The sequence below is a fragment of the Dendropsophus ebraccatus genome, chromosome 9, assembly GCF_027789765.1.
Source record: "Dendropsophus ebraccatus isolate aDenEbr1 chromosome 9, aDenEbr1.pat, whole genome shotgun sequence".
NCBI lineage: Eukaryota > Metazoa > Chordata > Amphibia > Anura > Hylidae > Dendropsophus > Dendropsophus ebraccatus.
This window is the reverse complement of record NC_091462.1, coordinates 16,602,251-16,629,182: the sequence shown is the minus strand read 5'-3', so window position 1 is coordinate 16,629,182 and position 26,932 is coordinate 16,602,251. Positions and strand designations below refer to the sequence as shown.

General features: G+C 38.9%; 1 protein-coding gene across 1 annotated transcript in view; it reads left to right on the top strand.

The window, feature by feature from the left end:
• LRP1B (LDL receptor related protein 1B) overlaps window positions 1-26,932 on the top strand; it is a 631,601-nt gene that overhangs the window by 280,168 nt on the left and 324,501 nt on the right. Inside the window, exons 27-30 of the mRNA XM_069982660.1 lie at window positions 3,967-4,194; window positions 6,981-7,155; window positions 10,234-10,328; window positions 19,471-19,620. Of these exons, the coding sequence (XP_069838761.1) occupies window positions 3,967-4,194; window positions 6,981-7,155; window positions 10,234-10,328; window positions 19,471-19,620 (648 nt within the window). The remainder of the gene's footprint in view (window positions 1-3,966; window positions 4,195-6,980; window positions 7,156-10,233; window positions 10,329-19,470; window positions 19,621-26,932) is intronic.

The following is a 26,932-nucleotide window of genomic DNA, read 5'->3' as shown; positions in this document are numbered from 1 at the left end:
AAGCCTTTGTTGTTGTTGTTGTTGCCTTTACAAATGGGATCAAGCAGAGGCTCCATATTACAGATTGATGTCACTCTATAGAAATTATTTTACAGATTCATACAAGAGAGCTCCTACTGTAACACTTGAAGTTCTGGATCAGTTTCCATTGTCTGACATACCAGATCAATATCAAATGTATACATTTAATAGGGCAATTTCTTATTCTTAGAGCAAAAAATGCATTCATCATTTCTACAGAATTCTTGGCAGCAGAAAGTCGACAGAACACGAAAACCCAGCATCATTAGTCTGTGTGTCAATCAGGTTGCAGAGAGTATGTCCCAAGGTTGCATCTCCACCAGATGTCTGTGACCTTATCACTGCTATGCTAATATTGCTTTATAATGCCCTGTGTTCTAGCTTTACACTGACAGTGATAAAACTACGGCTGCTCTATAAATTCATCTCACTTTATACACACTATTTTTAGACGGAAAAACATGGGGCGGAATTTGGAGTCCTTTGTACTCGACACAGGAATATCAAATGGCTGAATTTTTTTTAGATGCATTTCATCTTAGTTTAAAGATTTATTTCACATATAGGAAACATGATTTTCACAACAGTTTTTTTAAGGGACAAATTGTGTCAAAAACAGCAGATTTAGCTTAGTTTCAGCATTTAGGGGGTAACTCATCAAGGGCTGCACCTAGCACAGACTGGAGGAAAGTCGCAAATTTTTACACAATTTTTTGTGACTTCTCCCCAATTTACACTGTAGTGTCCAATGGGTTGGAAGGTGACTTAGCATTTGATATAGGAGGCATGGCCTCCAAATGCACCTACTTTATTACAGTTTATACAAAATACAGGCAACCTTAGCTGGATTCATTGAGAAGTGTGCACTTCTCAATAAATCTAGTGTAGTGGACACAGGTGGGATTTCAAGAGCAGCATATGAAACCCGTCTCCTCGGAAATTCCCCCTTTTAATATGACTTATTGCTAGCATATGGCATAGTTTTATAATCGTTGGGGTCCAATGTGAAGAACTACAAATGTTCCTGAGTAGTATGTACATAAATCAATTTGGAATAAAGCAAATTTGTTTAGTATTAAATGTGGATTTGCTGGGGGCAAACAGTACACTATCAAGGTATGCTGTCAAGGAGAGAAGTTCTTGTTCCTTTACTTACTGAGCGTCAAGGTATGTTCTGTATACCAGGCATATACTTTATACCTTTGCCAGACTATTTGCCGAGTGCCAGTCTGGAAATAGGCAGTGATTCTGTATCCATTTATTTTTACACATATTCGGTGGACCAGCTTGCTGGCCAATTAATAAAGGAGCAAGGGCACCTGTTTTTTGACAGGAGTCCTTGTGTGTCATTTTCATAGTTAACTACACATGTCACATGCAGATTGCACATGTTGTAACAGATCAACTTCTCTTTATAGTAGCTAGGCTTCAATTCCATACTTTTTGTGTGTGTGTGTGTGTGTGTGTGTGTTTGTGGCGGGGGAGGGGGGTGACAGCCAAGTTTACCTAGTTCTGTACAAACATCATCCTTGGGGGGGGGGGGGGTATCTGAACTAAATAAAATTCAAAGGGAAAAATATACATAATTTTTTAATTGTTATCCTTAATGCTGCGTTTACACGGAACGATTATCGTGCAAATGTGCACGATAACGGTCAAATTTGAACGATAATCGTACGTGTAAACGCAGCGAACTAACAACAATTGATCTTTCAGCAGGTTCTGCAAAAAATTTGCAGATCCTTCAATGTGAACAGTCATTCACCGATTTAACCAATGTGTGAGATAGGCTTTAGGCGATCGCAAAACGAATTTCTGTACGATATATCGTACCGTCTAAACGCTGATCGTTATGAAAAAAAAAGTACGTGTAAACGTAGCATTAGACTTTAACATTTTCTGAAATTGACAAAAAAAAAATAAATACATGAATGAATGAATGAAGGAGTGAATGAATAGATAATTAAAGGGGTAGTGCGGCGCTAAAAAATTATTCACAGAATAACACACATTACAAAGTTATACAACTTTGTAATGTATGTTATGTCTGTGAATCGCCCCCTTCCCGTGTCCCACCATCCCCGCCCGTGTACCCAGAAGTGTTTGGTGCATTATACATTACCTGATCCGTGTCGAGGGCCGTCCGTCATTTTGTGCCAAACGTCATCTTCGGACAGACGGCCGAATCCCTGCCGCGGTCCCCCCTCCGCCGCGTCACAACTGTGCTCAGCCGCGATTGGATGAGCACAGTTATGCTCAGCCAATCGCGGCTGAGCGGCTGATGACTCGTGTGTTATTGTGTGTTATTCTGTGAATAATTCTTTAGCGCCACACTACCTCTTTAAATAAGTAAAAACACCAACATATAAGTACTACTGGTGACTGCAAACGTGACACCTGCTGCTTAGAAAACCAAAGGATAAATTGGATAAGGATTGTTTTCCCTACATGAAAGTGATTGGGAAAATAATTTAAACATACAGTTCCTTTATTGGATTTAATTTCTACTGATTAGTTTTATTTTTTATGCAGTTCTATCAGCATTTAAATTTATGGGTTTTTTTTAAAACACAATAATAACAAAACAAACAAACTCATTTGGCATTTAGTGTTATATTTAGAATTTAAAAGGCATTTCAGGGCGAGTTAATATTTCAGCCAGGTTTCTGTCATTTGTGTGATCCATCCCTGTCCATTCATAGCTTACAGGCACAAATCCCAGTTGTCATGCTTATTTTCCAATAGCCGCCAATGTGAAGCTTCTGCTGGGGAAGATAACTACACAATTAGCCTATTTCTGGTCAATATTAAGCATGGGTTCCAATGGTGAACACACAGCTCTGGTTTATAGACGTCAGAAAATTGTGTTTTTATTATGAAATTATTTTCTGTAATTTGACTTTATTCATGATAACACCATGTGCTGTATGTGATAGTTTATGAACCTGGGCTCCTATAGTACATTAGGCTTTTGTGTTTGTTTAATTATAATTTCATTTCCCTGGATGAGAATATAATTTTAGCATCAAATAAGTGTTTTTCCAATACCATGTTAAAAAATTGTTCTTCATCCTCCATAAAAAGGGCTTGACTTACAAAGTTGGTAAAATTAGATGTGTACCACATACATAAATGTAACGGAGGACAAATGTGCCGTTTGTAAGTATAATACCTGACATTGCTGTAGTGATCTTCTCCCCATTAATCTGCAAAAGAAGATCCTGTGGAGCCTCATTTAAGAGTCTGAAAACACAGGACTAGCCTTTGTTTTGAGACTCTTAAATGAGGCTCCACAGGCTCTTCTTTTGTAGATTCATGTTTCCCAGGGAGCAATGCACCCAGGATTTCACTGCATTGAGCGCTTTAACTGGCAACCGTCAGTGTTATCAGTTGGCTGGTCTCCCTGAGATCAGCGATCTGTTTACCCATGAATCTGATTACTTCCTGGTTTCCCCTGTGAACTGTGACCCTGCTGTTGCCAGTACACATACTTTCTCACAAACCTCATGAAGTAACATGAGTGACCCATTTTTGTGTAAAATAAAAAAAAAATTCCACTGCTCTGACACGAACAGAGGTGGCAACAGAGAGCTATATGTCAGACTGAAAGGAATACACCACTTCCTGCAGGACATACAGCAGCTGATAAGTACTGGAAGACTGGAGAATCTTTAAAAATATATATTTAAAATTCTACTTAATTTTCCGACAAAAAAAAATAGAAAAATAATATATATATATATATATATATATATATATATATATATATATATATATATGTATATTATTTTTTAATTTTTTTTTGTCGGAAAATTAAGTAGAATTTTAAATATATATTTTTAAATATATATTATAAAACCTCTTTACTCTAAAGGCTGTAATTTGACAAATATTCTTCCAGCTTTCCAAAACCCCAAAAATTTTATTAAAATATTTGTTTTGCAGAAATGAAGAAATTTTTGATCTATGCAAGAAGATCGGAGATACGAGGAGTGGACATAGATAATCCATATTTTAACTTTATTACGGCTTTTACAGTCCCAGATATTGATGATGTCACTGTTGTTGACTTTGATTCTGTAGAAGAGAGATTATATTGGACCGATGTGAAGACCCAGACAATCAAACGTGCTTTTATAAATGGAACGGGCCTAGAGTCAGTGATTTCTGGAGGTATACCTGACAGTTTCATTTGTTTTGTGTTTTTGTTTGTTTGTTTTGGGAAGGGGGGTATTGTCCACTTTCTGCAACTAGGTACAGGCATAAAGAATAGGAATCTGTCTCTATCACCACTAGCACATTTTATTCCAGTTAATAAAAAAAACTGAAGACCAAATGTGCTCCAGTTAAACAAGACTTGTAAAATATTCAGTCCAGGTGGTTGTTAATCTTAGAGGGGTATTTCTGATAATTTATTACCAGTCTAACTGTTCTCACAAAGCAGTAACAAAAATAAATAAATAAATAAAACTATACTTACCCACTTACTCCTCCCCTGCTGACGCCATTTTCTCAGTGTTGATCCTCTGCTGCATTCCACTTCCTTCTATGTTATACATGGCTGCCGTCACTGATTGACTGAGTGGGAAAGTCTTTGTTCGACAAGGATACAAGGAAGTGCAGCACAGAGAGGGATTGACCAGTAAATATAGAGGTTTTTATTTTAATTGTTCTTTATTCTTCAATATTATTAAATTATTGTCCAGTATGTGACTTTTCATTACTGGCGCCATAAGGCGCATAGTAGACCAGTCATAAATTAATTTCAAACTGTTGTGAGGAGACTTGAAGACAGACCTTAGCGAGGCCTTAGGCACTGCAAAACTAGCGGAATTCCGCCACGAGATCCCCCCAGCCTCCCTGTCATAATGACAGTCTATGGGAGGCTCGTGTGCCTCCTCTCTCTGCGCTGGCGAATGAAAATGTCCATTCTCCAGCGCGGAGAGAGGAGGTGCGCAAGCCTCCCATAGACTCCCATAGATTCCGCGGCGGAATTCCACCAGTTTTGCTCCTTGTGAACGGAGCCTAAGGGCCCTATTCCACCGGACGATTATCGTTCGCATAATCGTTAACGATTAACGATCTCAAACGACCGCTATTGTGAAAGACCTGAAAACGTTTACTCATTTCCATGAAACGATAATCGTTACTTATGATCGTTTTTGCAATAGTTTTTTCTTCGCTATTTCTTTGCTAATGCATTCGTATCTACTGCGAACAACTGAACGACGTCTTATTCAATGCGAACGATTTGAGAACGTTTTGCGAACGAGCAACGATAAAAATAGGTCCAGGTCTTATAAAGTGATCAACAATTTCTCATTCGGTCGTTAATCGTTAACTGTATTTCAACCAAACGATTATTGTTTAGATTCGTATGATTTAACGATAATCTGAATGATAATCGTCCGGTGGAATAGGGCCCTTAGGCCTCACTAAGGTCTATCTTCAGGTCTCCTCACAGCAGTTTCAAATTAACTTATAATTGGTTTACTATGCTCAGCCTCCTGCTCCCAGATTTACTCTGCATACAATACGGGCCCAATGATCTAGGCCACACTTTTCAGACTATGTTACAGTCCTACAGGTCAACCAATTCCGACTTAAGCTCACACTACCAAGAATAGATACTGCTACTGTACCAAACCTTATTACAGCTATTATTTCTCGCTTACCCACCTTCATACCTGAACTATTCTTCACTTTTGAGAGCTCTTCAGCCACAGAGCCCCAAAGTAGCCATTATGCTTGCTACCATTTAGCTGTCTGGCCTCCCCTGACGGCTGTGGGTACATTGTTCTAGTTTGGGGATACTGATTGGCCTTTGGATGCGGCTTAATTGAAAAAAAGTCCATTGAATTTCATAGTGAAAATGGAGAAAGAACGGTGAAAAAAAGAACTGTGTGTGAACAACTAATAAAAAAAGTCCGCTGTTTGCAAAAAACGTCCAAAAATAATTGTCATGATCATTATAACGTCCGTTATTCAATACATTGTGTGTATTGGACATCCATCTTACTATTGACCTTAATGCGTTGCTTTGCAGTTAGTTAAATTGCAGCAATAGCAGACTTTTTTAAATAGCAAAAGCAGCCGCCTTTTCTCTATTTTTGACGTTGTGTGAACATAGCCTTACTGGTAATTGTAGAATGAACTACTCCAACAATATCATTTATAGAATTACTTTGAATTGCACATAATGCGCTTTACAGTTGTAATATTGGTCCAAACTACAATTTCCCAGTGGTAATAATGTAAATGAATGGGAACCAAATGATATCACTTAATAGACATAAAGAAGCATCAGTATAACTTGTTATGGATTTTATTTCAAAAAGTGCTTTGTAATGAAATCTTACAGTCTTGTCTAATCTCCTTTGAATTTTCCAGCGGGGGGGCCACTATTCCAATTGCATTACATTATACGACATGGTATAACAATATGCATAGTTATAAAATACATCACGTTTGGTATTCATTCAGGAATGGCTTACAGTAATGTTCCTTGTGTCTTTACTATGGCTATTGCAAGCTTGGCTTTTACTGGCGACACGCGTTTCCGTCCCCATGCGGTCATTAGACTTTCGCTGTGCGAACATGAAATTTTGACAGAACAATTTCTAAGCAATACCCAAAGTGCTCAAATTGGCTGTCTTAATTTGCATGGCCGGAACCTATAGGACCAGGCTTTACTTTTCCCTCCATGTATTCCAGTGAATTATTATTGACCGTAAGTGTAAGTTAATGATAATTATTGCTGGAGGATTTAAGCTTCCTCTGCTGTAAGACGTTAATGATTATTGATGTCCTCCCAAAGAGCCAATCGGGAATAAGATTACAGTCGTGCAGATTCTTTTGGTTACAATAAAGTGATAATTGAATTTTATGTAAGCTGTGCGGGAACATCTTCATTGAGCTGAGGTTATAATTCCCTCTTTATGTTCTTGTCTGTCTTACAGATCTCCATAGTATCAGAGGACTAGCGGTGGACTGGGTGTCCCGTAACTTGTACTGGATTAGTTCTGAGTTTGACGAAACTCAAATTAATGTGGCCAGATTGGACGGGTCATTGAAGACATCAGTCATCCATGGGATTGATAAGGCTCAGAGCCTGGCCGTTCACCCGATCAGGGGGTAAAGTGTTATTATCTTTACTGTTCTATAAAGAGCTAGAATTGCATTAGGCTTCATTCTGGGTTTTTATTCAAAGCCGCAAAATGGAGCTGCTCAATGGACACCAACAGCTCCAACAAATCCATTCAGATCCTATTAATGAGGTCCATGAATATTTTATCTGGTGTCCACTTATTTAGCATAAAAGATCTACTGCTTGTAGCATATTTTTGGTCTTGCCCGGACCCGATGTTTAAACAAAGTACACAACGGAGCCCCCTTATTGGAGCTTCAACATAGATGTGAACCTAAACTTACAAGAAACCCTATATGTTCTTTAAAGGGGTTAGGGGAAAAAATAGGGGGGGGGGGAGAAGATAAAAACATTGGACCTTCACCATCCCTTGGCTATACATTTTTGACACTTGACACTAGACCCATGACCGTACTCTATTCATCCATAGGGATTAAACACTAAAATCCCAGCTGCCTTCTCCCACCACTTGGGGAGTGACACTTGATGACACTTACCTACACCTCCAGTCAAACACAGTGGGAGCTGTTCCATGGACATGGGACATTTTTACCTTTCTGATGAGCTAAAATTATAGTCACGAAAACTAGTATTGATTAAAGTTTTCCACCCAGATGGCAAAACTAAGGTGCAAAAATCAATTATTAAAAAAAAAAAAAAAAACTTCAAAGAGAAAGTACATTGCCAGTGTGTATTTCGAGACTTTTTTTTTTCTCTGTGTATTTTAACAACTTTGATGATCTGTCATTGAGTCACCGATTAATGAGCTATATCCTTGTTCCAAATGGAGAGATCTGGCACATTATATAATTAACGCTGACTTGTTTGATGTTTTTTATCCCCGTAATGATGGATATTTGAAGAGCAACTCTCTATTTTTTTGTTCTGTTCCTGACTTATTATAACATGTCAAAATCACACTTGACTCTCAATGGGATCTCTATCCTCCTAGTGTCTGTTTTCAGAATAGATCATTATTTGTGATGGTTCTCGCACGCTAAGATGCAGATGTTTTGTAGGATTTTAATGAAAGGGTTTTTATTTTTGAATGTTGAATGTATCCATGTGCCAATAATGGATTGCCTTTCTTGCATAAAAAAAAAAAAAAAAACTTCATTTTTTTTTTTTTTTACAACGCTCTTGCTTTTTCTAACTACCTATAAAACACCCGCTAACCCAATAATAACAGGGATCCTTGTTATTTACTGGCTAAAAAATGCAAATATTTGGCCACCTAGATATTTTTCTATTCTTGTTCCAGAAACTGCAAATATCTATGATTAAAGGCTTTAACATCCTCATTGTTAATCCCATTTTTTCTCTTGAACATACCGTGTTCTAATGGAGACTTTAACAATACCCCCGTTCCTTCTTTCCCCCTACATTGTACTTAGTCGCAATGCACGTTTTTTCGGCTTTTAGTGATTGTTTGACATTTGTCAGAACTTAACCTTAGCAATATTTTAGTTGCATAACTGAGGTTTAACAAATTTTACAAAGAACGAGGAGGCCTGCATTTGTACAATGCATCACAGATTCTTCCTATGACTCAACTAAATAAAACACTCAGGTCAGGACCGGGCTTCGGTCACAGCACTGACTGAAGTCGATTTAATGCAACAATTGAAAGTAAATTTTTTAAGAAGGTTGGTAAAAGAAAGAACGCTGGGAACGCAGCCTAAGGACAAGTTCACACTACGTATTTTATCATTAAACAATGGCCAGTGCAGGTTGCAATTACGGACGTTGTTTAATGACACCAGCCGATTACATTGCAGCCTATGTAACCACAGCCGTAGTGTATACACACTGTACACATTATTGCTGGGGTTCTCTGCAGCCGCACAAAACAATTGACAGGTCTATTTTGTGCGTTTGCTATTCATTAATCAGCGGCCGCACAAGATAGCCTGTGCACACAATGTAAAGTATGGCTCCCGGGCCATACTTTACGTTGTGGTCTATGGCTAATTAGAGTGTGGGCACACCCGAATGTGCCCGGGTTCTAATTTAAATGAGGTGACGTTCACCCACCCGGTCTTCCAGGGCTTTAAAAGGACATCCGTCACTTTTCTATTGTGGGAACATAAACTAGGGGTGATGTCAGAGTCTCTATAAAAAAAATAAGTTAGGTGTTAGGAGAAAATCTCTGTTAGGGGACAGCGTTCAGTGAACAGCACAGATAGGAAAAAGATCACACAAACAGAATGACTAAAGTAGCATTGCATCTGTTCTGTGCATACAAAAAAGTTAGTGTACCATCCCCTCCTTGATTGAAGTTGGATAGTAACTATGTAACCATGTTCCTGTTGTTTGTAAAAACTTTTGACATGTCATAGAGACATCAAAAGTTTTCGTCAGTCCAGGTTGAGTGTTTAGACCCATACCGATTAGGAGAACGAGCGGGAAAATACAGGCTGCAGCGTGGTCCACTCTCGCTCTGTGTTAGAAAAAAGAGTCAGGCTCGTAATGTAAGTCTATGGAACTATTTTTTTTTCTAACACAGAGTGGGGAGAGGATGGCTGCAGTGCGATCCTATTTCTGTTCGCTCTCCCAATCGGAACACTTAGACCCGGATCGATCAAAACTTTCGACTTGTCTTTATCACATGTTGAAAGTTTTTACAAACAACAGATATACTTTATTGTGGCATTTTTTCTTTGTGGTACACTAGATGCTGTGGAAGAGCAACGGGAAGCATTTTAATAATGTGTATAAAAAGCCATTGTTTCTTAATTTTCCCTGTTAAAAACAAACTGTTGTTGCCCATCTGGTTAGGGACGTTGGAGGGAGGAGACAGAATTGTCCTTTTTTGCCCAGAGAAATATTACTCTTTTTTGGCTTGAAAGATGGGTTGACCGTCTAGCCGATTTGCTCAAATAGGAGAAATTTCTTTTGCCTTTTACTGATTTTTATATCATTTTAGCCCAATACTGGAGTTTTACTTTAACAAAATTGTAAATCGACAGAAGGACTTTTTCGGCCACACATCAGTTTTGACATTTTGGAAATGTTCAATGCGTATTTGTGTCATGTAACATATTTCATTCTTTTTTCTTGTAAAGGAAGATATTCTGGATGGATGGAAACAGCATAAATATGGCAAATATGGACGGAAGTAACAGCAAGATCCTCTTTCAGAATCAAAAAGAACCTGTTGGTAAATAGTCTACCCTTTTCTTTCATATTTTCAAAACTTTCAAAACTTTAAAAAATATTTCAAATAGAAACCCCACTCCTCATTGTAAGTTTTAAAGGGAACCTGACATATGCATATATCTGTGCTGCCAGTTTCCCATTGCCGATCACACAAGCAGTGCATACTTACCTTCTGCGCTGCCCTGCGATCCAGCTTCTTCATCAAAAAACTTTCTTTATCCCTGGGCTGACAGTGACACAGAAGTGTGTTTGTGACACTGTCTGTGACCACCCCACTCTCTGGCCAATGCTGTGTCTTCAGGCCACAGACCGCATACTCTCACTGTCAATCATTCTGGAGGAGGCGGGGTTGTTATCTGAAAATACAGCATCAGAGGGTGAGAAGGGCAGGCGCAGACAATGTCACAGACACACCTATTTGACGTTGTCAGTCCAGGCATGACTTTTTTTAGGAACCAGATCACAGAGCAGAAGGTAAGTATGCACTGCACATGTGATTGACAATGGGAAACTGGCAGCACGGATAGATGCATATAACATATACCAAGTAAAACATTTTCTGAAATTTGGAAAATATAGTTGCTATCTTCCAGAAATAGAGCTTGGCTGTGCTTGGTATTGCAGCTTTTACCCTAGAAGAAGCCTTAAGGCATCTTCAATATGCATTTTGCACTTTGAATTACACACATATGGTTAACGTTTTGTTAGACACAGTATATCAACAAGAAGGTTATTTTAAGAACAGTTTCAACCTTTTTTTTTATATTTGTATTTTATTCCTACTGTATCGTGTTGATATACAGTAGATGAGAATTCAAGAATGAAACCTATTTAAGGCAATATACCCTTTGAATGGAGAAGAACATGATGAAATGGACAAGTGTTTTGTTAATCCTTCTGCATACGGCATCCACTTTCCCCCGGCGTATTTATCTGAATATATTCTGTATTTATCCCAGATCCAAGCCTTTATCTTAAGCTGGTTATTGCTACTGATTACACTGAGATTTGAGATTTATCCCATAACTTAAAAAGAGCCGAGCGCTCCCAGCACACTGTGTGAAGGCATCTATGATCCAGTCAGTGCTTAGCCGTACCCTTCGTATTATATATGCATGGCTGTATATATATCGCCTCGGAGCCAACGCTCATAATTACACTTGTGCCGCGCGGTATTTTATAGATGTTGAAAATAAACACAACTTAAATTCCCATCAGCTTTATTTTCCTCCTCTACTTAGATGCAATAAGATCACATTTCAAATTGGTTTGCATAGACAATGGTGTTTTAGACCCTTCATTGCCAATTGGGATTTATGACAGAAAGGAGCGCTGAAGGAAACACTGAGCCGGTACACATATGGAACTATGCGGTTTTAATATTAAAGTTCTATAAAATAATAGTTATACAAACATTAAGGATTTTCTATGCGTTTCCCCAGTTCCCATCAGTCAATTGTTACAGCCAGAGTGAGCAGCTGCTCGTTTTCCCCATATTGGCCACAGGCAAAGATTCAGATGGAGAAGCAACAATGTAATACATGTAATGTTGACTCCACCAGGGCGGGAGCTGCTCTGGTTCATGAAGGGGTGTCCGAAACTCAGGACTTTCCTCTATGATGTCTATATGTCCTGATATTTCATAAGGACAGGGATTGGCGGCATGGTACGACCTCTTCATTGCTTTCCTAATGGAGACATCTCTAAATTTGTCCATAACCTACTGTATCAATGTAGACAGTTTTGCCCTACAAGCAGTCCTTTTACATACTGTATATACTGGCATACTTGAGATGGCTTACATGCATGGTCCTTTTTTAACCCCTTCAAGACCGAGCCCATTGATGCACAGATGTCCGGGTCAAATTAATTCCTACCCGCCTTCTAAGAGCCATAGCACTTTTATTTTTTCACCTACAGGGCTGGTTGGGTTGTCATTTTTTGCGCCATGATCTCTAGGTTTTATTAATATCACATCGATGTAACAAAAATTTTGATCGCTTTTTTTTTTCTGATATATAATTTTTTTTTACAAAAAGCAATCCTTCAGCCCCCCCCCCCCCCCCCCGGTTTACTGTACGGGAACAATAATGTTATATTTTAATAGAGTGGACAATTACGCATGCTATGATATATAATATATAACAAGTTTATTTATTTATTTTACATATCTTTGGCATAGATCAGTGTAATCGGCGATCTATGCATAGAGCCTGCCTGAGAGCAGACTCTATGTATAGATGGCCCATCCGACAGGACGGAGGTAAGGGACTTACCTCCGCCCGTCGGAACAAGTGATGGGGACCCCGGTTCATGGCTGCTGCTTCTCATTATGCTGGGCTCCCGGGACACTAATGTATGCAGGGCCGCTCTCACTGCAGCGGTCCCGCACACATCAAACCCCTCTTACATAAGGAACGTATATATACATTCCTACTGCACGGGGTATGTGCAGTAGGAACATATATCTATGTATTGCTGAGGAGAAGGTGTTACACAAAACCTCTTTATGGTAAATTATCTTAAATAGGTCCAGTAACATGCAAGTATTCAATCATCCCAAATAATTCAGTATTTGAGATTTTTTTCTTGTATTATTTTAACATTTTATTAAGGACAGAAGTATTCGGTAGGGTTCCAGAAGTGGGATCCCCAGTGATGATACATTTATCACCCCTTCTTTGAGATAAGCAAACTTTTAAAAAATTTGGTTCTGCAGGTTTAGTGAACTTTGAGGAAAAGTTCAGGTTTGTCCGCACTGAACCTTAAAGAGACTCTGTCAGTAGGTTTAGGCTGTCCTATTTCAGGGAAGCATAAACTAGTGACAGAGAAGCTGAACAGAATGATGTATCACTTACATCGTTCTGTGCAGCTGATTATGAGATATCCTTGTGAATAACATGGACAATAAGTAATACTCTACATTGTGTGCATGAGCCCAGTATTCCTGGATATTCATGAGAAGCAGAAAACCCCGTCCACCAGCTTCTGATTGGCAGTTATCTATCTGTGCTGTGTATAGTCAACTGTCAATTAGCAGTTGGGGAGCAGGGGGAGTGGTTCGGCAAAAATCATATTCTCCTGCTTATTAGGAGAACGGATAAATAGAATAATTCAAGTAATACACTGATCTGTTCAGCATTTCTGTGACTAGTTCACGCTGCCCTCATTTAAGGCAGCATAATTGTAGTGATAGATTCCCTTTAAATGACCGTCACTAAAACAGATAAATGATTGCAGGCATTTAGTTGTTTCAGTGTGGTTCATCTTTAGTTAACTGTCCGTGCTCTCCAGGTGCCATTTTTCTCCAGTTTCCAGTGTCCCCCGCAGCCATCTTTAGCTCGCTCAGCCAATCACTAAATAAGATGAGACAGCACTGCGGCCAGTGATTGGCTGAGCGGGCTGTCACTTTTGTCTATGGTGTGACACCCCGCTGCGGAGCTGTCCCATCTCAGTCAGTAGTTGGCTGGGCAAGCTGGAGGTGGCTGGACACATCAGAGACCCATAGGAGGACAGCACGGACAGATGAGCACACACTTTTTATGTTATATTAATGGTAATTTTATTGTGCATTTGTCATCTTTACAAAAAGTTTGGAATAAATTTAGGTTAATAAAATTTGGTTCGCTTTTCTCTAGAGACAAATAGCAAATGCAGGTAGTGCTCAATTGGATAAGTACATCAGAGGAATGGGCTACACTAATGTAATAACACCCACAGGTCAGCCAACACAAACTATTAACTGAAAGATGCAGCCTATAAAGAAAAAAGCTTCTACAAAAATATAAATTTTTAGGGACTTATCAGCAGTCTAACCTGATGATAGTTCCCCAATAAAATAACACCCGTTATTTTACAGTGTGTGAACATAGCCTAAAACTGGAATATGAAACAAAAGTCTTATTAAATCCCCACCACATCACGACTACTGTTTTCATTAAAAAGTCATAGAAGTTTAATAGTTTACACTAAAGCACATATTTACGAGTAATAACTGGAAGCCATTTAAAGCAAATCTGGCATACAGCAAAGACTATATAGACAATTGTTTTACAATGCTGTATTCTGTATGACCCACATGCTCATATTCCTCTTCATTTTAGCTCTGAGATGGTTAAGGCTCCATAAATGCTGATTTATTATAGCTTTCTATTATCTTCCCCGGCAAGAAGCCGACTTTATGATTTGTATTTAGCTGTCACCTAATAAATAATGATATATCTGAGTCACATGTTTTATGATATTTTGATCTAAGAACAAAACGGGCTTACAGTATATCATAAACATGGGACAAATCAGTAGAGCATTTGTACCAGGGTAGCGCTGGGTGTTGTATATCACCTATGGCTCTGTCATATATTATGGGCTTTATATTAGCCGGCAGCCCCTTCAGTCCCAGCGGATAACATGAAAATAAACCCATCAATTTTAATCCTTACGTAATGTTTCAATGTGATTTGAATTGACTGGAATAAAATGTAGTTATTACTTTTTCTTTTCTTTCTTTTTTTGTGGCATTACACTGTATCCCTTATGCATGATGTAGCAAAGTCTACATTTTTGGAAAAAGGAAAATTATGAAAAATATATCAAATTACTTTTAGAAAAGCAGCATTTCTGTCTATTCTCTTGATGTTTTTGAATAAATATTTTACCACTCCTGGTCATGCAGCCATTACTGTTTGTCTTCATTATGCTCAATGTGAATGCAAGGGGCATGACTTTTCATTTAAAAAAATTAACCAAAAAAGAGTAAAAATATATTCAAGGAACACTCCAGAAAACTCGAAACACTGTCCCAAAGGCAAAAGTTCATGATTTTATTTAATTATTTTCCAGATGTCTTAAAGAATGCTCCTAGAATGTAAGCTTACAATACTCCTATAGCAGAGGTGTCAAATTGCGTCCCTCTAACTGTTGCAAACCTACGTATCATGCCTGGACAGATAAACGCTGGATGTCCACGCATGATGGGAATTGTTAACAATCGGGGGGGCTGCAAGTTTTACACCCCTATCTTACTATCTGACCAACAACTGACAAATTGGCAGTTTACCAATGTTTGAAAGGGTTTAACTTGTGAGAAAATGCTACTTTCCCCTGTTAGACTATGTTCATATAAAATAACTAGCCTATTGTACATTCGGGGGATAATCTGACATACTGGCAGAATGGTATGCCGCCATATACCTTGACATCCCAAAGTTATTTCCAATGATTTCACTAGATCAATGTAGTTTTCTTCTGACCATGTTCAGTCCATTTCCAAATATACAGTTCCACAAAAGATCTGAATAAGCATGAAAATGGGCTGAACGTTGTCATTAGTACATCAATAAGGCAGTTATCATCTGAACCATGGATAGGGGTAATTTTTTAAGCCTGGGATAGCCTCTTTAATGACATTAGAGGAGGCTAACATTTACAGCGCACTCAAAGCCCATGTTCACATGCTGTGTCACAGAACAGCTGCTGTCTGTGAAGTTCAACCTGCAGATGAACTTCATTTCTTTTAAATTTGGGCACATTCAGATCTGCCCACATTCTAATCAAATGGCCAGAGCCACACTTTACATTGTCTGCACTGTCAATTTCGTGCAGCCGATTTTCAATGAATGCTTTTCAATTTTTGCCCCACAAAATTAACGTGTCAGTTTTAAGTGCAGCCCCATGGAATCTCGGCCAGGGGTGTATACAGTGTATATACACTTCTTCCGGGATTCCATAAAACACAATGTTGTTTGATTTTTCACTAAATAGCGGCTGTTTTGCAATCCTGCAGAAAAGGGCTGTTAGTGAAAAAATACATTGTGTGAACGTGGCCTCATAATGCATTAAGTGATTTAAAATAAGCTATTAAATGAGTTCTTCAGGCAAAACAGATTGCTTGCCTATGCACAGGATAGGCCGCCACCCCTACCCTTCAGCTAAAGGCTTGCACTGCAATGTAACTGCAGCTAAGCTCCCGTTTAAGTGGATGGCGGCTAAACTGCAGTAACCAGGTCCGACCACTACACAGTAAGTGGAAACAGCTGCTTCCAGTCCTCTTTACTGTGTAGTGTGGGTGGTGAACAGGATCCGGTCAATCAGTGATTTTTGACCTACCTTGTGGATATCCCATCAATTTGTTTATCTCTTTTAACTAAAATATTTGCTGTTACAAAAAACTACTTTAAAATAGTAATATAACATATTAACATAGTTAATAAGGTTAATAAAGAAGACAAGAGTCCATTAGGTTGCACCTAGGGAAACCCTTCTGTGTTGATCCAGAGGAAGGCAAAAAATCCTTATGAGGCAGATGCCAACTGCCCCATCACAGGGAGAAAATTCCTTCCCGACTCCAATGGCAATCAAAATAATCCCTGGATCAACATATCACCAGAAATCTCATGCCCATAACTTGTAATATTTTTTTTTTTTTTTTTTTCAAGAAAAGCATCTAGGCCTCCCTTGAACCTATTTGATAAATTAGCCATAAAAACATCATGTGGTAGAGAGTTCCATAGTCTCACTGGAATCCGTGTCTGTGCTGATGGTTAAACCTTCTTTCCTCTAAACATAGAGGATGCCCCCTTGTCATGGTTAGGGGTCTAGAAGTAAAAGATCACAAAATAGTTGAACAGCCTGATTTACTTTTGAGTCCTGTAAACTTTTTGCTCCTGTCTACTCTGCCCATTATCTGACGCCTCGCCTACACACAACCCTATGCGGATAACATACTCTAATTTGCATATTATATAATTTTTTTTATATGAAATTAATCAGATCCCTACAAGAGATATTAACATAACGGTGGAAATTAAAGTGGTAAAAGAAATTGACCTGGAAACTGATTTTGGCTAATGAGCTGTGTGTACTGAAATGTCCAGAGAATTGTTCACTTGGAAGCAATGATGACTTTGCCAAGTGTGTATATGTAGGGTGGGGGGGAATCGGATTGAGACGGCGTGCACATGTTTTAATATCAGCCTTAGAGCTAAACCCAGACAGTGATGAAAAACTCTAATAAGCTCCATCTCATAATGAATGTGTATTATTTGCCAATTAAATCTGCCCGGGCTGTTTGTAATATATCTTGGGATGCTTTAATTACAGGAGTTATGCATGCTTTAATGCTGCTTAGTGTAAAACCAAGAGTTAAATAATTCTAGAGCTCTGCCCGTCTAGCAAGAAAACATGGAATCCGAGACGTCTAGCGGTAATTATGGCGCCATACATTGGGGCATCTTCGTCCTGAAACGGTATGATGGACAATTAATTAGGACTCTATAGATACAATAATCTGCTCAGCCTATAATTCGAGGAAAATAAATATTTTCCCATTAAGTCTCTGCGCTGTCAGCCGCGCCAGCAGGATCACGCATGTCGCCTTTTATCTGTAGATGGCTTTAGAGTCTACACACGTGTTCGGCATCATGCTGTCTGCTTGGATTCTGCGTTTTCTTGTAGATCACACGTTGCTGGAGGCGCAGGCCCATTTCCCTGTCATTATTTTTAATGGGCATTTTTAAGATATCACTAGAGCTCATTTAGAAATTCTAACAAATGGGAAGTGAATATGTTCTGCTTAATTGCAAATTGCATCATTATAGCGGGATAAATGTTATGGCAAATGATTTCTACCAGGAATTCTTACTCAAAGGACACAATGGTGGCCATGTTATAGTCACCAGCCGAGTGTTATAGCGTTATAATGTTTCCAGGAATCATCTACCTAAAGTGCTATGTGTAAATAGTCACAATATCCTCTATTATTAACTATATATATATCTCTAGATCTCTATTTTCTATCTATTTGTCTAATTCATATTCCTCTATCTCTCTATTGCATATTCATCTATTGGCTATATTTTTTAATCCATTTATCATGCATGCATTAAACTAATAATTTTACCAGACCTTTTAGCCTTCATCATGTCTATCTATCTATCTATCTATCTATCTATCTATCTATCTATCTATCTATCTATCTATCTACCTACTCACCTACCTATCTATCTACCTATCTAGTCTATAAGAGTATAAATGCTGCACACACAATGAAGTAGCTGGTGCCAAGTGGTGTGCCCGTACGTAACCACAATGGGCTTTGGTCAAGTGTAAAAGTTACCACAGCACTCCAGAATATTTCAAAATAACGTTGTTGGAACTAGGGAACTGGACAACATGAGACAGGTGATGCCCTGGCACTAACTGGCCCTGCTGTCCTTGCCTAGTTGCCTTGACTGCTCTAGGCTGCAGCAGACAACTGGTTGACAGTCCCTAGCCTAACAGACAAACAAAACAGAAGAACAGCAAGGTCAGGGGTCTGGGTCCGCAACTAGCGGTCTGTGCTGTACAAATTCAAAATCCAAAGAGTAGTGAACAGTCAATGCCAGAAGACAAGGGAATCAGAATAACAATCAGGGAAGATCTCTAGGTCAAGATACACTTGGGGTACGAGGCTCTTTCGCAAGCAAGTAAGGACTGACATAGGAGTGTATTTATGGAGACCGGAGTCCTAGCCCCAGGGTGTTATTGGGGGCTGAGACTCCAGCTCCAAACACTGTACTTTGCTGACTGGCGGTGTCAGCTGCCAGTCAGTTCAAACACATAGGCTGCACCTGAGCCAAACAGCCGGGGTTGGGGAAGCCCCGGCTGTGGCAACATCAAATGAATGAGCCAACGCGCCGCTTGCAACTCGGTTAGCTGGTAGCTAGGGACGCCGTCGGCAAGGGGACAGCTGCACGCTCCAGTGATGCAGGAAGCCGGTCGACCCCAAAGAAATGTGATCTTTATTTCACCCAGTAAGCTTCCTGCCAGAAAGTCACATTATTTTGAAATATTCTGGAGCGCTGCGGTGACTCTCTACACTATCTATCTATCTATCTATCTATTCCCAGCATGGTAATACTCCTGAAGCCCATACAACTATTATGATTTAATAAGCACATTTCAGCATTGATTATGTCTGTTTGATGTTACAGCGAACCAGAAACACAGAGATTACATTACTGATAAAGTTGTTTTCCCTGAACATTTAGTCAATGTGCTCCTTGCATCATGTTTTATGTACAATTGCAAAGTAACTTAATAAGTCCTGTAATTGTGTTAGATGTTATTTTTTTCCGGAATATTTAATCTCTTTAATGTATTTACAGGTTTATCGATAGACTACACCGACAACAAGTTATATTGGATCAGCTCTGGTAACGGGACCATAAATAGATGTAGCCTGGATGGCAGTAATTTAGAAGTAATAGAGTCAATGAAGAAGGAATTAACAAAAGCCACTGCATTAACTATTGTTGGTAAGTGGGTTATACCACATGTAATGTATAATATTGATCGCTGCTGATTAATTATGGCCTGTGGGATTAAGAATAATGGGGAAAACATTCCCTATACATTCTATTATAGAACAAAGCCTGGATATACATGGTTCTAATCATGTGCCATGATTTGTCTATCTATCTATCTATCTATCTATCTATCTATCTATCTATCTCCTATCTATCTATCTATCTATCTCCTATCTATCTATCTATTGTCTTGAATATTGCTTAGTTCAGAACCATAAATATATGAATATCTGTCTTGATGGACATGTGTCTTTTTTCAACCGTATTGACTATGTAACTATGTAACATCAAACTAGTCATCCCTCCATATAATACAATTATTCATTGTATTCTTTAGTCTATCTACTTTTACCTCTTTTTCTTACTTCCACTTTGCCAAGGGGTGGGAGGGCCGATCAAATCTTTACTGCGTTTTTGAGAGTTTGAGTAGAGATGAGCGAATACGATTCGATCGAGATGGTATTTGATTGAATATTGCGGTAGACAGGATTACTACTAAACCCAAAAGTCCTTTTCAGGGCTAAGATCCAGCAAAAAAGGTAATCTTTGAATCCAAAGCACTTCTCAGTGCTAAGACATAGATGATATAGCAGCAGCAGCAGCTGTATTCATTCCGGTACCCTGTGTGTACAAGTGACTTATAGTGTCCCTTGTTTAGCCCTCTAAGGGCCATAAACGTTATACATATTGTGCCAGTTGCCCAGTAAAAGGCAAGTGATACCTATTGTGCCAGTTGCCCAGTAAAAGGCACGTGATATCTATTGTGGCAGTTGCCCAGTAAAAGGCACGTGATACCTATAGTGCCAGTTGCCTAATCTCTGCTCTGCTGCAGCCTAGCGTTCGTACAGCGTAATGCGTGATAGGCGCAAATAATGTGACGCTCTACGGACGCACATTTGAATTATGTATGTAACGCTGAAAGGAAATGTGTGAACATTGCCATAAACGTTCGCAAAGCGCTCGCAAATATTTTTCCTTCGCAACTGCGGAGAGTGGCATTATACTGCGATTTTGGGGTGTTGGGTGCACCCAGGCATGCTCCCCCTGATGTCAAAGTGTCATATCGGAGGTGTTGGAATCTTTTAGGGAGGTTTCATGGGGGACTTGGTGACCTCCAAGTGGTTAAATTTGGATTTCCAAGTGCCTCAAATTTTTTTCCCATAGACTATAATGGGATTGAATATTTGTTCGAATAGTTGAATATCGGTGACTATTCGATTCAAATTCTCGAAAGTCGAATATTTCACTACTCGCTCATCTCTAAGTTTGAGAGTTTTAATAGCATAATATTCGATCGAATACTACTCACTCATCACTAGCTATGATATATAATATGTATATTTATTTATTTTTATGTGTCATATATAAAATGGGAAAGGGGGTGATTTTAACTTTTATTGGGGGAACTATATCATTTGAAAAAAAAAACTTTATTTATTTATTTTTTTTCAAATTTTAAGTCCCCCTTGTTAGAAACTCACAATAAATTGCAATAATTGTGCTTCTTTGTCTGTTTGAAAGGAGACGTATGTGAGTATAAAAAAATGTTAAAAGCAAGTTAAATTTACAAAAAGTAGTAAACAGCTTAACATATTACATTTTATATGTGTTACTGTATACCTGTATATGTCGTATGTTGTAGATATAAATGTCTAGAAATATATCCACTGACAAATAAGTAGTGAATGAACATAGAAGGAATAATGGAAGCGTAGATAGAAGATGATAGCGGCTACAATTTTCTGAAGCCCATGAATTAAAGGGAACCTGTCACGCAGTGTGCCGGGGCAGAGCCCATCCGACAGTACAATAAATGGAGAAGAGTTACTGACCATCGATGAGGCGCTGCCTTGGCAAGAATTCTATGGAAACAATGTGATATTGAAAAGGCAATTTATTGTGCAAATAGAGCATAAAGGATAATGCGTTTTGGGGATAATCCCTTCATCAGATCCCAAAAAAGTGCAATGCATAGTCTGTTATAGGGCATTACATCAAGGTGCCATTTGTAATATTGATGTCTTTTTATAAGGATTCCTGTCAGGTCCCCTGGGCCTCATAGACTGGCCCCTTTTACATCATTTTGTTCTCACCAGCCAGTCTGGGCTGCAAAAGAGGGCACATTAAGTGTTATTGTCACTGTGTCCTCTCTCCCATAGAAAAAAACATAACTAAGGAGTTGCTTCTGTGTCGAGAAATCTGGAAATTTACTGTATGACATTTTTTACCAATTATGGAAAGCATTGGGTTCCCCCCACCCCCAATTACGTAAATTGTAATCAGCATTAGCATCATACATGTCTATTAAAAGTTACAAATACAATATAAAGCACTTCACAGTATGGTGTATAATCTACCCAAAATTCAGTTTTCAAGCTTGGTTCTCAGGGGCTACCAATAATTTCTCTAATTAATAATAATTAACCAGTAATCCTGGCTCTAATTATTTCCAAGACAGCTTGACTGCGAAGCCCCGAGGGCTGAATTTGGAGCCGCCTCATCTTCCTTATCTCTATGTGGTCGTCTGATGTATGAAACCAACTGCTCGCAAAATATAAATGTTTACCAGTTTTATTAGATTACAATTACAAATCGTCATTCCTGTAGGCTGTGTGAGGGGGAGGTTAAATCCTCTGAAGTTCAATGACAAATTCTTCATTTGGATTCCCAGTCGGCTTTCATATTTTACAAAAGAATATTTAGGTTGAGTTTGTTGATCTTTTTAGTGTACTGTATTGTTCACAAATAGCTTTCTTATCAACACCATAGCAGCGTAGCACAGAGCAGTACCATCATTTTGAAATCTAATATTTTTGAAAAATGTAATAATATCAACTATTGAAACAGGATCATTAATGAAAATAAATATTTTTTTTTGTTGCTGGACATCTTCCAGACTCATTAACATAATATGGTTGTCTCTGCTACGTAACAAAGAAAGTGCTTCTCCCTATTAGGCTATGTTCACACAACGTATCAGACCGGCCGTTCCGTGACCTTGGCCGGGTCATGGAACGGCCGGTCTCTGGCCGGATCACCTCGGCCGGTACCTGATCTTTCCGGCCGCAGAGCTCTGATGCGGGCGCATCAGCGCGGGCCCGCATCAGAGCTTGCCATAGCCCACAGTGAAGCGAGCGTCCGGAGCCACTCGCTTCACTTTGTGAACTGACAGGGCTTTCTGTGGCCGGAATTCACTGAATTCCGGCCACAGAAAACTGACCTGTCAGTTTTTTCCGGCGCCGTGCGGGATCCCGGCCGGAGCGTATACGATGTGTGTACGCTCCGGTCGGGATCCCATTGCACATAAGGCTTTTGTTACGCACCGCAAAACTATGGCCGTAGTTCTGCAGCGAGAACTACGGCCGTAGTTTTACCTTGTGTGAACATAGCCTTAATGTAGAGAGAGTCTATTTCTGTAAGACCTACATATCTTATCAAAATAAAAAGTTGCAAAAGTGGAGCAGCATAGTCACATAATTCTTGTCTACAGCTTTCCTGGGTGATTTTAACCCTTTGAATCACCTGTCAGGTTACATCTTTAGTCGTTTACTAAAACTGTGTCTGGCAGCAGAATAAGGCTATGTTTACACACAGTACTTTTTTTTAATATTAAAGAATGGTCATTGTTTTCGTTGAAAACAACAGCTGCTCTTTTCCGCCCAGATGGCATTGCATTGAAATGAATGCAATACTGCCCGTTCCATGTACACACCGCACCGACAAGGCCCATTGATCTGTGCCGCCATGCAAAAGAATGATCATGTCAATCAATTACCTCTGCTGTTCCATGAACAGCATCCGTTAATGGAAATTAAGGCTTAATTGATTTCCATACACACCCCGATTAGGCCGTATGGAAATAAATGTTCTTGCGGCTATCAGAACTCTGACGGCCGCAGGAACATGCAAACACCTGCTGGTGTTCATCCAGTATAGCATTGGCAGTTGCTAAGCAATGGTCGTTGTTGTACTGTTAGAACATAGCCTAACTGTGATGATATTTCGATGATCCACTATGGTCCACAGCTCTCCTGGGTGAAGTTAATCCTGAGAAGCAATTGTCAGATTACATTTCCTATTTAAAAGTTCAATGTATGTCCAAACTTATAAAGTCTGTCCCTTCTCTTGGTATGACCAGTGGCAGTAACAGAACTAGCAATGAAGGTGGGAAAATCGGAGCACAAGTGGTCGTGGTGTTAGCAATAGGCATGGCAACAGAATGCATCAATGGTGCCCTAGTATTGTAATGTGATATTGGGTGCAGTTTTCAAATGGAAATGAGAACAGGAGGATTTAGTCAGTGTTCATTCTAAACTATATTCCAAAAAGTTATCATTACTCATTATTGAATGGAATTCATCCAAAAGTTTCCACTGATAAACAAAGAGATAATTTGTTATCTGTTGGCAATGTAATAGTTTAAAATGATAAACTTCTATCAAAACTTGAATGCAAGTGTTTACAGTAATCTCAATTCTGTGAGGGGGGGATTTAATGAACAATTTCATTCACTTTTTCAAACAAATTTCTGTGTATAAACAATACCAAAATGACAAATTGTCATTCCTAATTCATCACATATTTGCACATTCTAGCCCTATGGCTCAAATTTGCGAGCTGTTTCCAAGAAGCCAAACAAAGCAAGTAAAACCCAATCATTGTTTACTTCTAAAACTCCAATGATGGAATGTTTTTGGAAAACATAAACCAACTATATTGTACAATTTTAACACAGTGCGTGTTTAGACCTTGTCTCTTCATTGACTTTGGTATGCATGGGTCTTTTGCTTCAATCAATGCTAACGGAATAAGTATAGCACATTTCCCTTGGGGAACAGCTGGAGTTTCTTAATGATAGGAATCATTAGGACCATTTGTTCGGGGTTTTTGCTTTGCATGCATTGGTTTTCTAGGAATCCGTCCATACTTGTTACTAAGATAAAAGGTTTTGCAGAGCTTTGACAGGGATGAGTGTAAAGCCTGTGGGATTTGCAAAGGTCTCTATTGACTCTGTCTATTTTTGTCACTTTTTGAGTTGTTCTATAGCTTGACTCTTTAAAGAGTTAATATACACAAAACAATTTAACAGCTGTATAGAGTCTATAACTGCGCATCGGCCTGGTGTGCTTTATATTCCATGATCAAATAAATATGGGTTTGGGGGAATATTTAATGGGAAATAGTTCCTTTGTGGGAGGTCAATTTTTGTAAATATTCTGACTCTTCTGCCAAATTAGGAATCCATTTGCCGTATCCTGCAGGTGGTGCATCATTTATTTGAAATGCTAATGTATCCTGGGGAGTTTTATCTCCACTAATCACTAATCTTGCCTAATGCTCTAATGTGCTTTTTTTTTCCAATTTTTAGTCCCTTACAATGAATACATTATAAATAAAGCGATTGTAATGCACATGACCAGTTAGTGCCAGTAAATCTGTAGGTTTAACAATGTTTCCATCTTCTTAAATACTTTACATTTGCTGTATTTTGGTGATAAAAAGAAGCAAAAAAAAGTTAATGTGGGCTACGAGGATTGCATAAAGTGACTATGAGGATTGCATAACTTTTTATAGTAATGATATAATGAAATCAATGAAGTACTAACCGAGTTTTTGTAAATGCTCTCATCTCTTCCATTTTTTCCTTAATGGCATACTACATTAATATATATATATATATATATATATATATATATTTTTTTATTATAAAAAATAAAGATCCTATTCTTACCTAAACATGCAGTGTTTTTGGGGTCCTCGCTGAATGTTTCAGCAGCCACTTCTGAGACTGACCCATCTTGGCAGTGACAGCCAACTCAGCCAAGTTGGTTGGGTTGGGTTGGGTTGATTTGCCGTTTGGCTGGCTTTTTCTGCTGACAATCTTCTATGTTTCTATGTAAGCGAGCCATCTCATTAAACATTCTGGGGCATATTGCGTAATTTGCAAAAAAGAAAGAAACAGCATTATATGTAATTTGAAGCTTTTAAGCCCACATGCAAAGTGGAACCATCCATGTACCAGGCGCCATTTCTAATACTGGGTTATTTTTATCTGGCAGAAGGGCCTTTGGGTCCTGATGCGGTGGTAATGACTACCTGTGCACCACCTAGAGCTGCATACTCATTTGCAGACTCTACAATCATCGACATACTCATGTATTTGTCAATGTAGATTGGAGCTGATCGTAATACTTCAAACCTGTTTATTCCGAGCTTTTCTACAGAAATCCAGGTAAGGCTCCTTTGTTCAGTATTAACAACAGAGAAATGTAAATGACAGCTACATACTAAAAACCCTCTAAATTACAGTCCTCTGTGTTGTATAATTTTATACTTTTAGACTTGATTTGCGCTTAGTTTATGAGTTGCCTATTTACTAAAAGCAAATTCCTGTCTGAATATTGAGTAGTTTCCATGGCAATGGGATTGAGCTGCCCTGCATGGTTTGTGTGAATACAAAGTATGATCCGTGACCTGCCGCTTGGGTGACTGCTATGGGGTTGTGTATGTAACCTCACGTCTAGGACTTTTGTTTCAGTAGCAACATGCACCGGGCTCTTTGGACAAAAAAAATAAAAAAAGGTAATTTAACAGCGTTGTGATAATCTGTATAGATGTAGCAGAGCTGTGTATATCATGTATATGTAATATTAAAATCAGGTTTGTGAAATGACAACCATTACTCATTTTACGGTCCAGTTACCTGATACAAGATGTGCCCATATGAAGCTCTTCTGCATGGCCCTTCCTGAGCTGTGAGCTGCTGGCCCTAAAGCTCCCATTGACTTTAATGGTAGCTTTGATGCTGAAAAAAAGTTAGTTTTTTTTTTCAGTGCTTTGGCCCTTGCTACCATGGCAGCTAGTGAAACCAGAGTCTTCGATGCAGAAACCAGCACATTTTAGACATTCAAAAAAAGCACCGTTCAATAGAATCTTAGGAACTTACGCGTTTGCATTTGCATAAAGTACATAGGTTACTAAATGGTTCATTAAAGGGGTTATCTGGTTCAGAGCACCCATTTCCAGTTACAAGTTACAGCTAATTGTGGGGGATTCAAGCGGAAATTTGTTTAGGGGTTTCTAATTTAGGGACCTGTCTAACTAAACAGGATTGTCTAAGGTGAAAAACACACCTTAAAGGGAGTCTGTCAGCTCTAGATCATGCTTAGAGATCAATTGTCAAATTGCTGAGCAACAGCATGCACACCTCATCTATCCCCCAACTCCTCTTTTTTGACTGATTAATAGGCTTACTTTTCTG